A 13175-nucleotide genomic window follows, 5' to 3' on the forward strand; every position below is an offset into this window, starting at 1 on the left:
TATGCAATGATGCTGAGATCACAGAGCCTCCTAATAGCATTCTCGTGCTTTCTTTCACTGGAGAATGAGGAAGTAAAAGAAGCAGAGTTGAAATCTGGCATCAGCAAGGTCCACAGCTGGGCAAATCATGATCAGGCAGAAAAAGAAAAAGAAAATAGGATTAAAGAAAGAAATAAAGAAGGAAAGAGAACATCAAGAGGATTATAGACCAAGAAGGAGAAGGAACACAGATAGCACTGAGGCAGAGATGCAGAGACAGCATTTTCTTCCCTCCCTCCACCAGTAATTTGATTTTCTTCTCTCTACCCTCTCCCTCCCTTGCACATTCTACATCTGAGTGGATGGGCAAGTACTTACTCCCAGGCTTTTGCCACTGCCACTCTGTAGCCAATGCTAGGAGGCTGTCCTCATTCTTTTCTCTCTACACTGTTGAGAAATGCTTCACCTTCACTCAACAACCTTCCACATAGTTAAACTCAGGGCCTGACTGAACAGGAGATTGCAGACATAAACTCATGTCCCATCACTCTGTGAAGCAGTATGTTGGCCATTTGTGAGAGTATCCCTCAAGCAAAACACTGCTTGCAACTGTGGCCCTTGACACAAAGTTATTGAGTAACACTGTCCTAGAATTACACAAAATATTTATTAGACTCCAGAAAAAAAGAATACATTATGTTGGTTCTGTAAAACTGCTAACAATGCTGCAGGACTATTAGAATCAGTTCTACAATGTGCCACAAAATGCCGCCAGTTAAAGGATAACTACCTGTTGGAAAATCATGTTTTAGCATCACTGCAGGTAGTTATCACAGTATTGAGAATACTGAAAATAACACTATCACCCATGCAATTAGATAATAATGAACCAGCAGGCATGTGTTCACTTGGGAGACAGGATGGGTTACCATAGTGATTATTGTTATTACATTTCTTTTATTTGAAGCTTTCATAAGGTATTTTCCTCCTTGCCCATTCTCCTGACCTCCCTGTGACATGCACCGTCTGTGATTGAGAGCACAGCTGCTGACCTGCTCCTAGGTCTGTATGAATGGAAAACAGGCCACTGAAAACTGCAGGGGAATGGTCTGAAGATGACTCTCCCTCTGATTTTCCCTCCTTCCCTATGGAAACTACCCTCCATTCATTTCCTCTCACAGCAGCATAGCTCGGAATGGGGACTCAGCATGTGGAAGATCGCAGGTGCAAACCCACATACCACAGCATTTTTGTGCTCCAACATGCTGCTCATACGCACTCCACTTCTGTAATATTAAAACCGATTCTGATACTTAAGTGGGCTGAATGCCAGGTGCAACAGTTAAATAGAGGTGAGGATGAAAGATTCTGCACTGTTACAGCAACTTGTGAGTCAATCACACCACTGATTTTGATTTTATCAGGATCTAATCATTCATATCACACATTGGTCTCAAAACGGTTTTCAGAGTCATGTGCAAGACAAAATATTTTTTTTAAATGTGTTGTTAATGAATAGAATACTGTGTGTGTGAAGTCTGAAGGTTATATTCAAGACTGGATTATGTCAGGTAAATGCTAAGAGTGTACTCTGCCATCACCTTCTCCCATAGAATCATCTAATCAATAATATGGCGATTCTTGTTGTTACTGTTGTTGTCTGACTGTAATTGCGTAGCAAGTAAGGATAAATAAAATATATTAGATATCTGCAATAAATCGTAAAGTCACAAACTACTACAAAGTTCAAGCAATTTATGAATATCAGAAAAAAGAGTTTTCTGTCAGACATTTGTTATTCTTTTTGGATTTAGTTTATCTTATTTTTTGTGTTTTAAATTATTTTAATAGATATACTGTGAATGCTGTAAGTGCAGTAGCAGCAGAATGCTGTAGGTGAAAGACTAATAATGTAGGACTTGAAGATACATAGTATCACGTGATACTGTGTGCCTTCAGCTCGTGCGCCAGACTATACTATTATCAGGTTTATTTCAGCAATGCATTACTAGGAAATACATCACACACTAATACAGGAGGACTATGATTGAACCTCAGAAGCTTTCATTGTTCTGCCTCAGACCTGATGCTGTGATGCTGAGTCACAGAGAACAACTGAACATAGTAAAGATGATGCAAAGCCAACCAGTAACCCTGATCTAACACTAACAATTAGTGTAAGGTATATGCCTATCCATGTTTTAGTATAGCAGGGTGTACTTTAGACACTTGATTTGTCTTTTGCTAAAACCTATAGTACAAATTGCCTTTCATTACTGCCTAAACTATTTCAAATCATTCGTACTATGATTAAAGCTCCAAGATCCATTGAACGTATGGGTCTCAGAGTTACTTGGAGGTGGGCGGAATTCATTCAACACAGCCAGACTCTAAACACATCATGAAAAGTCAATATAAATAAATAGTTGATTATTGAAAACACACAAATGTTATTTATTCATGGGCCCCATCACAGGCCACTGTAAAAAAGAAAAATGGAACAAAGGACCATGGAATTGGACCACTCTGAAAAAGGATAAATGGAGTAAATGCCTACAGGCTAGGAAATGTAGAGCAAGGGGGCTAAACATTTCCCCAGATATATTTTTTGGAGGGAGTTTGGTTTTGAATCCTTCATGCTGGCCCCAGTCCACCTTTTGGTAGCTCCATCAAAAATATTAAACTCATGACACAGCCACCATATCTCACCTACAACAAACTCACTGTGTTGTGTGTGTGGGAGGGGGGGGGGGTTTACAGGAATGGATTACTTGTTGAATATATTTAACATAGTCTCTGTCTCTTCTACTTCCCGCTGAAGATTCGGATTGTCCTGTTATAAGAAGAAAGTTAGTTTGTGAGTTGATCTTTCCCTTGAAGTCAACTTATGGGCGTGATTAATGACGTTATCCGAGTCTAACTTATTAAACCATACTATTTTTTCTTACACATATTAACATCAAAACATGAACTTGTTTTTATTCTAACGATTTCCTTTCCGGATAACCAGAGATCAGGTCAATGAAAATCTAGAAGGCAACCAGACAAATGCCCCCCTTTTTGGGTTATGATGTGTCGCCTCTTAGCCCCACATTGAGTAAATAAAAACATGCTGCTCTCACCTGCTGGCCATGCTCTGCCGGCAGTGTTGCCTGAAGGGCATGAGATGGTAGTTCATGGCGTCCAGCAGAAGCTTCTGGCAGACGGGGTCGGATCGCATAAAATCAACTGACTGCACCCTCTCCACCAGCTCGGTGGCGGGGATGAGAGCGAAGCGGAGCCGCTTCATCAGGTCCGGGGCGTACTGCATGCGAGTCTCCCGATCGTGTTCGAGCCAGAGGACGGACATCTGAAAGAGAGCCAGCTCCGACTCTACAGGTGGCGGCATCGAGTCCATCATGGCGCACACCTCTTCGAAATTGAGTAGCAGGATGTCCTCCACGAAGTACTTGTTGGCCAGCTTCTTGGTCTCGTCCAGCCCGTGGATGGCGGCGATTTGGCAGATCTGCTTGTAGTTCTGCATTGATATCTGGTCGTTGAGGAACTGGACGCAGAGTTTAGTGACGGGGGGGATATGGAGGATCTTGCTGACCGAGAGCACGTCCTCCACCGTATCCAGGGACAGTGTCATGTTGGCCGTGTAGATGTACTCCAAGACCAGGCATACCCCGGTGGCCGAGCAGCCCTGGAGGACGATGTTATTGATGGACCTGGAGATGTCCTCGGCCGGGGAAGAAGGGGTCCGGCTCCCCGGTTCGTTAGTGCTCTCTTTGCACTGGTTGTTGGAGAAAAGCGATCGGAAATACTGGGAACAGGAAGCCAGCACTGCTTTGTGGCAATGGAACTGCTGGCTTTGGGCTGTCAGAGTCACATCACAGAAAAGCTGTTTCCTCCACAGCAGGTTGAGACCATGGAGAAGGTTATCACTGTGTGTAGGGTCGAAGGTGGACGTCCTGTCACCAGATCTTGACATGGTATCTAACTTTGGACACCACCTAAAAGGGCACACATTTCACACACAGTCAGATTCATAGCCATTCTTTCCCCGTGACAAACATTTCCATGTAAGTAAAGCGAGATTTCTCAGATCCACGCTCCATTAAAGAGAAAAAAATGTTTTATTATTGTTACAAAAAAACGTATGTTGTACGCGAAATCTCTCTGTGGGTTAAACCCTTACGCTAATATTGCCTTTTATTTGCTCAGTCTACACATTTTAAGCAGCACACTGTTAGTGCGAATGTAAGTCACCCCTGCATGTTTGTCCTAATAAATATTACAGAAATATATCAGGTATAAATATCAGGGCCGTTTGCATTCAAGGTTTATTTTTCTGCTCTAAAACAGAACACAAATCAAATAGCTGAAGTTTCATGTTACCTAATGATGTTTTAAAAAATGATCAATTAATACATAAAGACCAGTATAGCTGTTTGGTATAAGTGGGTGTAATAACAGACGTCAGGGGTCAGATTCTTAACAGAAATAAACTTCAAAAATCGGAAGCAGCGCCTTACTAAGTAAAGCTACCGAGCTTCCACGATGTTTGCTACATGCACGGATCTCCTTTTTAAATTTAGCAGTAGCCCCTTGTCTGATCAAGCTCCTGTCCGTGGATTCTCACATTGCTGTTTATTCACCAAGGCACCTGTCACAGCCTCATCTCCCCAGTGTTTCCCACTCGTCACCAACGCAGACAGGCCACAAACTTACCTGTATACACTGGGCTGCAAACTAGCGTCCACTTGGATCAGATCCCCACTTTTATATTATTTTTTCTCCTTTTCTTTTTGCTTCGATCCCCCAGTAAAATCCGTATCCGATCAAGCTCCACGCGTTGCAACTTCAGCAGTTACGCTTGCGAGGTTTTTTTGTCGTTCATCATTTGATATACTGTCTCCAGAATTAGCAACAGCAAGAAGTCTGAGAGCAGCTTTCGCAAAAAAATGTACGTGTGACAAATTATGCTACCAAGAAACAACACATCATTATCCTTGGGCCTGGGATTCAGTGAGTCGTAACAAGAGTAATAGGAAATCCACGGTTGGGGAGAGAAACGGTCGTGCATCGCCAGTGAAGAGTGACCATGGAGGGGCTGGATGCTGGAGAGAGTTTTAAAATTATGGCTCAAGGCTATTGTAAAATTGTCGTGCGTAAATGACTGCGCAGTCAAACATCTTAGAAAAGCAGTCCCCTTTATAAAGAACCGTCAAGTTTTAGTGCGCATTGCTAATTAGTCAATTTCTCTTTCCTTCACAGCCTAGCGACTTCTGCTGAGCTGAAACTGCTAATTCTGTGACCACGCTTCTCTCTCTGGGTGAATGAATATCTCACAGAAAAAAAAGACTCTGTCCCACAAAATATTTCTCTCCTCATCTTTCACATGCATGGATTTATGAAGGTGGATGAACAATGCAATCTTCAGATGATGGCACAAACTTTCTTACCATTTTATTGCCTGTGCAGTTGCATAAGATGACACACAGACTAACCAGTACTGTACTGTCTGCTATAATGAATTACATGGGATTCTATCCCATTAATACTGTTGATGCATTGAAACAAAGAAATGATTATCCACTTGATATTACGATCGTTGGAATTATCAGATTGTCTTGTTAATGTCTTGGTAACACTGACATTTTGTTATTAAGACTTTCTCTTCTTTCAATTGCATCAGATGACATACATTGTCTAACCAATACTGCTATAATGAATTAGCCTAGCCTATATTACACTAACACCATTGCGGCATTAAAACATAGAAGTTATTATCCTACTCATATCATGCTCATTTAAATGTATGCCGGATTGCCTTTTTAATGTATCCAAGTAAAGACAAAAAAATACACTAAGAGTGTGTCTCCTCGCTATTGGATTGAATACAATAATATTCTTGGGACATTAAAACAGAACCTGTTTGTTACATTGATGGTCCACTGCTTTAAAGGCGCCAGCTGTAATGTTAACATCCTCATAATAAAGAGATCCGTTTTTGGGTATGCTGTTATATTCCTTTCGGCGCCTTCAATGTATTGAACCAAATTCGTTAAGTTTTATTGTATCAACATTGATGAAGAATCTAAAATATGCTTGATGCTGATCACTTCAGAATACAAAAGAGAAACTTTTTTAAAGGCAGCTGTTTAAAAATCCACAACCGCATTTCCAATATGAATCCGGCTACAGTTTTACAACCTAGAGTTCCAATAAGATGTGATCTATCTGCATAGATCAACTTTATTCATGTATGTTGTTGATAGACTCCAGCGGCATTATCTTGCACCAAAATACGTTTAGTCAATTCCTCATTCTACACAGATAAACATCACGATGCTTTTCATAAAATCCAGGATAAATTGTGAATGCAGCAGATCCTTATTGATCTGGAAGTTCCTAACTAAAACTGGTCCCTATTCTGTCCTATAAATGTCTAAAGACATAAAATATGTTCTTTTCTGGTTTATTGGATTAATGGCTTCCCGAGGTTGTGACTCCTGCAGGAGGTCCATAGGCGTGTTAAACCCTACAAAAGATGTCTGCTAACACCACCTCAAGCCGATTTAAATTTAATAAAATTATCTGGGGCACCGTGTCAACATTAAATAGACAAGAAAGCTTGACCGAATTAGTAATTCAACGACGTTATTTTACCCAGAGATGATTGTATGTCGATATGTGCGAGAAGTGTTGTTGCATCTCGATTTTTCTAAACAAGCATCAGAAATATTTAATGACACAGTTACATGGGGGGTCAATGGCTGTAGCCAAGAAATCTCCCAGGCATAGTTTTACCTACTGGGTTCAGCACGAAACGTATGCTGTAGGCAAAGTATTATTTTTCTAAATCTAAGGTGTCAGATCGTCACGGAAATGTGACTGCCTGTTCTAGACCAATGCCTAGGATCTTCAATTTGTGGCTTGTGAAGAATCGTTCTAAATGTTCTAACTGCAAATCACAGGGTTTTGTGCCTGCAAAATAGTTTTGCCAGTGGTTTAAACACAGATCTGCAATTTCAAACTCTTCATATACTAACAGTTTTGTTGGAAGTTACTGGTAAAATGTTTCCCCTTTGATTTGAATCGTTCCATTTAATATTTTTGTTTTTCTCAACCCATATCTATACCTCATGCATGCTAAAAGGGACTGACTGGAGAGCCCTCATCTGTGAGAAGGCTCTGCCCCTACTAATTGGATTCAGGGTCTTCTTGTTCTCTGAGTGACATCAGAGTCTCAGACCTTATTGCCCAATGACGCCCCAAAGCCCAGGCAGCACATAGACTTAATGAGTGAGAGTGCTTCCATTAATGATCTTACACTTCCTAAAACATGTGTAGTTGCATTTGTGGCATCTTCCCAGGAATTCTGTAGTTACTTCCCAACAGTGGAAATCTAGATTTGACATAAATGTCCAATCTATTCGATTCATTCCTAAATTGCTGAATTGTGTACAACCAAAAGCTCTTTACTAGGTCAAACATTTCTCCCATGAGTTGATCGTTGTAACTCGCTCTTTTTCTGTGTCTGGCTCTGATTCCCTGGTCACCCTCCCTTCAGTTTCTCAGGCAACCAATCCATTGCAATAGAAGAATCAACAACAACAACTTGCATTTAAATAGCACCTTTATCATAGCAAAACGTCCCAAGGCACTTCACAGGAGCGTTACCAAACAAAAGCTTGGTCAAAAAGGTAGGTTTTAAGGAGTATCTTTAGGAGGGGAGAGAGAAAGGTACAGAGGCGGAGAGGTTTAGGGAGGGAATTCCAGAGCTTTGGGCCCAGGCAGCAGAAGACACGGCCGCCAATGGTGGAGCGATTAAAATCAGGGATGTGCAAGAGGCCAGATTTGGAGGAGCGTAGCGATCTCAGAGGGTTGTAGGGCTGGAGGAGGTTACAGAGATAGGCAGGGGCGAGGCCATGGAAGGATTTGAAAACCAGGATGAGAATTTTAAAATTGAGGTGTTGCCAGACCAGGAGCCAGTGTAGGTCAGCAAGCACAGGGGTGAAGGGTGAACGGGACTTGGTGCGAGTTGGGATACGGGTAGCAGAGTTTTGGATGAGCTCAGGTTTATGGAGGGTAGAAGATGGGAGGCTGGCCAGGAGAGCATTGGAATGGTCATGTCTAGGGGTAACAAAGGCATGGATGAGGGTTTCAGCAGCAGATGAGCTGAGGCAGGGGCGGAGAAGGTTGATGTTATGGAGGTGGAAGTGAACGGTCTTGGTGATGGAGCGGATAATGGGGTCAGAAACTCATCTCAGGGTCAAACAAGACGTCAAGATTGCGAATGGTCTGGTTCAGCCTCAGACAATGGCCAGGGAGAGGGATGGTGCCCATCCAATGTTTCCCATTGTTTCAAGATGGTAGTCCAATGGTATCAGAAAACTAGCAATTTTTTAACTGCAGTTTTTGGCCTTTGGCTTGGACATTAGAACATGTTACTAGCACTGCAATCCTGTTATCCTTGGGTCAATTGTTCATTCTTCTAGTCAACAAACATAGCTCACAAATTATACTGCTGCCTGTGGCTCAACAGTGCATTCTGCATACAGTGGAAACTTGTGTCATAATTCCAAGAATTCTTGCACATAACAGAAAAAACCTGTAGCAAGTTAACTATCAGGACCACATTGGACTTGGGGAATATTTCCTGCATAACATTAACATAAATGTTATTTTAATGATGTCTGTTATAAATTCTGACGCAGCACTTAGCATTCGCCAACTTGATCTTTTAAACAATGGGCCCGATATTGCGCGTTAATGACGTTATTAATTCACAAATCACCCAGCAAATTCAGGGGATTAAGAGATAAGCCATGAGTTGTGAATCTCCAGAACCTGCTGATCGATTTACGCCGCTCCTCCATTTGCTTTGCACAAACGGCTTCTCATCATTAGCCTCCCCATTATTTTTAAGAACTTGCTGAATTTGCACATTAATTGCCCATTAAAGTTGTAACCGAAAGTTAGGACTGGAACTTAACAGCGTTAGTATCTTTTTAATGACGTGATAATTGTTAATGCAATGCCAATCAATCTCTCTGGCCCAGATAGGGAACAATTTAAACTGTTCAATCTCATTCCTGCATGTAGTCAATTGTTATTAGAGATTTAAAAAAAAAATTAATTATTTTCTTACTTTTCCTTTCTGTCTCTTTTTCTCTCTCTCTCAATCCAATCTTTCTTTCCCTTTATTTCTCTTTCTGCACCTGATTTAATTCTAATTCACCCTCCTTCTCTATTGTTCTTCTATTTCTCAATCCTTAAATCTCATGGGTTAATGAGGTAGACTGTTGGTTTCGCCATTCACTAAGATCCCAAATGCCCTGTTGTCCTCGCCTCACCGTTATCAGCTCGCACTTCCAGAAAGTTATGGCACAAACATTTTTTGAGCTGAAGGGTGCAGAAAAAAGTTTAACTAATGGCATGTGCTGCGAGATGCCCCGCCCCAGCAAGATCCGGTCCATTGTATGGGTGCAGACGCTGGCAATTAGCAATATAAGGGCTACAATATATAATTTAAAAATGTGAAGCAAACTAGGAAACTAAAATCCCTATACTACTAAAGCTTAAAACATACCGTAGTTTCATAATTGTTTTCTTTACACAAGCCTATTTGCAGTCTACAAAAGATTAACTGGGTGACTAAATACAACCAAATGTGATAATTTCAACAAACATTAAAATTAAATACTGTTTCTGTTTCTTGTCGAGTATGTAAAGTTTATGGGCAGTATATAGAACAAATGTACTCATTATTTTGAGCTTAAGTGTTGTATTATAATTAAACCTCTTGTTTTTGATAAAACTCCACAAACACAATTTTCTGGAGTCAGTTTATGTTGAAAACAGTGATAAAACCCTACAATTGACAGGGAAAAAAAACAAATTAAAAAAACTAATAGACCACTCTCACCAGGAGCTCTCCAAAAGTGCATCAGTCTGATTTTAAAAATCCGACCCACACAATCACACCTTCAAACTTGTGACCAAGAGGTTTATCATGTTCATATTTCTTTTGATTGAATTGCAAGTTCACTATTTCCGGTCACTAAATACCACAACACCAAACTTGTTGCGGATCTGTGAAGTCCTAAATCCCTGTACAGAAATACCACCAAGATTATGATAGAGAGAATCGTGATTTTGTTGTTAAGGATATGGGATTCAGTCGGTGAGCGGCGGGAAAGAGCGAGACCAGAGCGGGGATATAAACAGCGCGGAGAAAGCGAGAGTTCACTCGGTGAGCGGCGGGAAAGAGCGAGACCAGAGCGGGGATATAAACAACGTGGAGAAAGCGAGAGTTCACTCGGTGAGCGGCGGGAAAGAGCGAGACCAGAGCGGGGATATAAACAGCGCGGAGAAAGCGGGAGTTCACTCGGTGAGCGGCGGGAAAGAGCGAGACCAGAGCGGGGATATAAACAGCGCGGAGAAAGCGAGAGTTCACTCGGTGAGCGGCGGGAAAGAGCGAGACCAGAGCGGGGATATAAACAGCGCGGAGAAAGCGAGAGTTCACTCGGTGAGCGGCGGGAAAGAGCGAGACCAGAGCGGGAATATAAACAACGTGGAGAAAGCGAGAGTTCACTCGGTGAGCGGCGGGAAAGAGCGAGACCAGAGCGGGAATATAAACAGCGCGGAGAAAGCGGGAGTTCAGTCGGTGAGCGGCGGGAAAGAGCGAGACCAGAGCGGGAATATAAACAGCGTGGAGAAAGCGAGAGTTCACTCGGTGAGCGGTGGGAAAGAGCGAGACCAGAGCGGGGATATAAACAGCGCGGAGAGAGCAAGAGTTCAGTCGGTGAGTGGCAGGAAAGAGCAAGACCAGAGCGGGGATATAAACAGCGCGGAGAAAGCGAGTCTCTGAGACCAGCGGCAGATTTCGGGGTGACGTCACCAGTCAGAAAGTGACGCGGCACAGGGGAGGCAGTTGATTGGTGAGTAGGTTCAGGTGAGCATTTCTACCATTTTACTGTAAGTAAAGTAATAAGAAAGGGAAGGTCTGCAGGTTTTATAGCAGGTAGTGTTTTTTTTAGTGAACGAGGTCCCTAGTATAGTTAACATTTTCTAATTTCAACGTAATTTAAAAGGGGTAACTAAGCTAAGGCAAGTCATGGCAGCAGACCTCGCACCCGTGATATGCCCCTCCTGCAAGATGTGGGAAGTCATGGACACTACCAGTGTCCCTGCCGACCATGTGTGCAGGAAGTGTGTCCACCTGCAGCTACTGACCGATCGTATCTCGGGGCTGGAGCTGCGGGTGGATTCACTGTGGAGCATCCGTGATGCAGAGAAACTCATGGATAGCACGTTTAGCGAGTTGGTCACACCGCAGGTAAAGGGTGTACAGGCAGGAAGTGAATGGGTGACCACCAGGCAGAGTAAGAGATGCAGGCAGGAAGTGCAGGGGTCCCCTGTGGCCATCCTCCTCTCAAACAGGTATACCGTTTTGGATACTGTTGGGGGAGATGGCTCACCAGGGGAAGGTGACAGCGGCCAGGTTCATGGCACCGTGGCTGGCTCTGCTGCACAGGAGGGCAGGAAAAAGAGTGGCAGAGCTATAGTGATAGGGGACTCGATTGTAAGGGGAATAGACAGGCGTTTCTGCGGACGCAACCGAGACTCCAGAATGGTATGTTGCCTCCCTGGTGCAAGGGTCAGGGATGTCTTGGAGCGGCTGCAGGACATTCTGGAGGGGGAGGGTGAACAGCCAGTTGTCGTGGTGCATATAGGTACCAACGATATAGGTAAAAAACGGGATGAGGTCCTACAAGCTGAATTTAGGGAGTTAGGAGTTAAACTAAAAAGTAGGACCTCAAAGGTAATAATCTCAGGATTGCTACCAGTGCCACGGGCTAGTCAGAGTAGGAATGACAGGATAGCTAGGATGAATACGTGGCTTGAGAGATGGTGCAAGAGGGAGGGATTCAAATTCCTGGGCCATTGGAACCGGTTCTGGGGGAGGTGGGACCAGTACAAATTGGACGGTCTGCATCTGGGCAGGACTGGAACCAATGTCCTAGGGGGAGTGTTTGCTAGTGCTGTTGGGGAGGGTTTAAACTAATGTGGCAGGGGGATGGGAACCGATGCAGGAAGTCAGTGGGAAGTAAAGTGGTGACAGAAACAAAAGGCAGAAAGGGAGAGTGTACAAAACATGACCGGACAGATGGTCTGAGAAAGCAGGGCAAAGACCAAGGGAAGTCTAGATTAAACTGCATTTATTTCAATGCAAGAAGTCTGATGGGCAAGGCAGATGAACTCAGGGCATGGATGGGTACATGGGACTGGGATGTTATAGCTATTACTGAAACATGGCTAAGGGAGGGGCAGGACTGGCAGCTCAATGTTCCAGGGTACAGATGCTATAGGAAATATGGAGCAGGAGGTGAGAGAGGAGAGGGAGTTGCGTTCTTGATTAGAGAGAACATCACGGCAGTAGTGAGAGGGGATATATCCGAGGGTTCGCCCACTGAGTCTATATGGGTAGAACTGAAAAATAAGAAGGGAGAGATCACTTTGATAGGATTGTACTACAGACCCCCAAATAGTCAACGGGAAATTGAGGAGCAAATGTGTAAGGAGATTACAGACAGCTGCAAGAAAAATAGGGTGGTAATAGTAGGGGACTTTAACTTTCCCAACATTGACTGGGACAGCCATAGCATTAGGGGCTTGGATGGAGAGAAATTTGTTGAGTGTATTCAGGAGGAATTTCTCATTCAGTATGTGGATGGCCCGACTAGAGAGGGGGCAAAACTTGACCTCCTCTTGGGAAATAAGGAAGGGCAGGTGACAGAAGTGTTAGTGAGGGATCACTTTGGGACCAGTGATCATAATTCCATTAGTTTTAAGATAGCTATGGAGAATGATAGGTCTGGCCCAAAAGTTAAAATTCTAAATTGGGGAAAGGCCAATTTTGATGGTATTAGACAGGAACTTTCAGAAGTTGATTGGGAGAGTCTGTTGGCAGGCAAAGGGACATCTGGTAAGTGGGAGGCTTTCAAAAGTGTGTTAACCAGGGTTCAGGGTAAGCACATTCCTTATAAAGTGAAGGGCAAGGCTGGTAGAAGTAGGGAACCTTGGATGACTCGGGAGATTGTGGCCCCAGTCAAAAAGAAGAAGGAGGCATATGACATGCATAGGCAGCTGGGATCAAGTGGATCCCTTGAAGAGTATAGAGATTGCCGGAGTAGAGTTAAGAA

General features: G+C 43.2%; 1 protein-coding gene and 1 long non-coding RNA gene across 2 annotated transcripts in view; one reads left to right on the forward strand and one right to left on the reverse strand.

The window, feature by feature from the left end:
* Window positions 1-5080, reverse strand: part of klhl14 (kelch-like family member 14) — a 95143-nt gene extending 90063 nt beyond the window's left edge. Inside the window, exons 1-2 of the mRNA XM_067975471.1 lie at window positions 4693-5080; window positions 3102-3974 (exon numbers count right to left, since the gene is read on the reverse strand). Of these exons, the coding sequence (XP_067831572.1) occupies window positions 3102-3952 (851 nt within the window). The 5' untranslated portion in view covers window positions 3953-3974; window positions 4693-5080. The remainder of the gene's footprint in view (window positions 1-3101; window positions 3975-4692) is intronic.
* On the forward strand, window positions 3012-5979 carry LOC137306330 (uncharacterized). Its single transcript, XR_010958858.1, has 2 exons — window positions 3012-4043; window positions 5239-5979. It is a non-coding gene; the product is annotated as an uncharacterized lncRNA (long non-coding RNA).
* The last annotated feature ends 7196 nt before the right edge of the window (window positions 5980-13175 follow it).

This window comes from Heptranchias perlo, chromosome 3, assembly GCF_035084215.1.
Source record: "Heptranchias perlo isolate sHepPer1 chromosome 3, sHepPer1.hap1, whole genome shotgun sequence".
Classification (NCBI taxonomy): Eukaryota; Metazoa; Chordata; class Chondrichthyes; order Hexanchiformes; family Hexanchidae; genus Heptranchias; species Heptranchias perlo.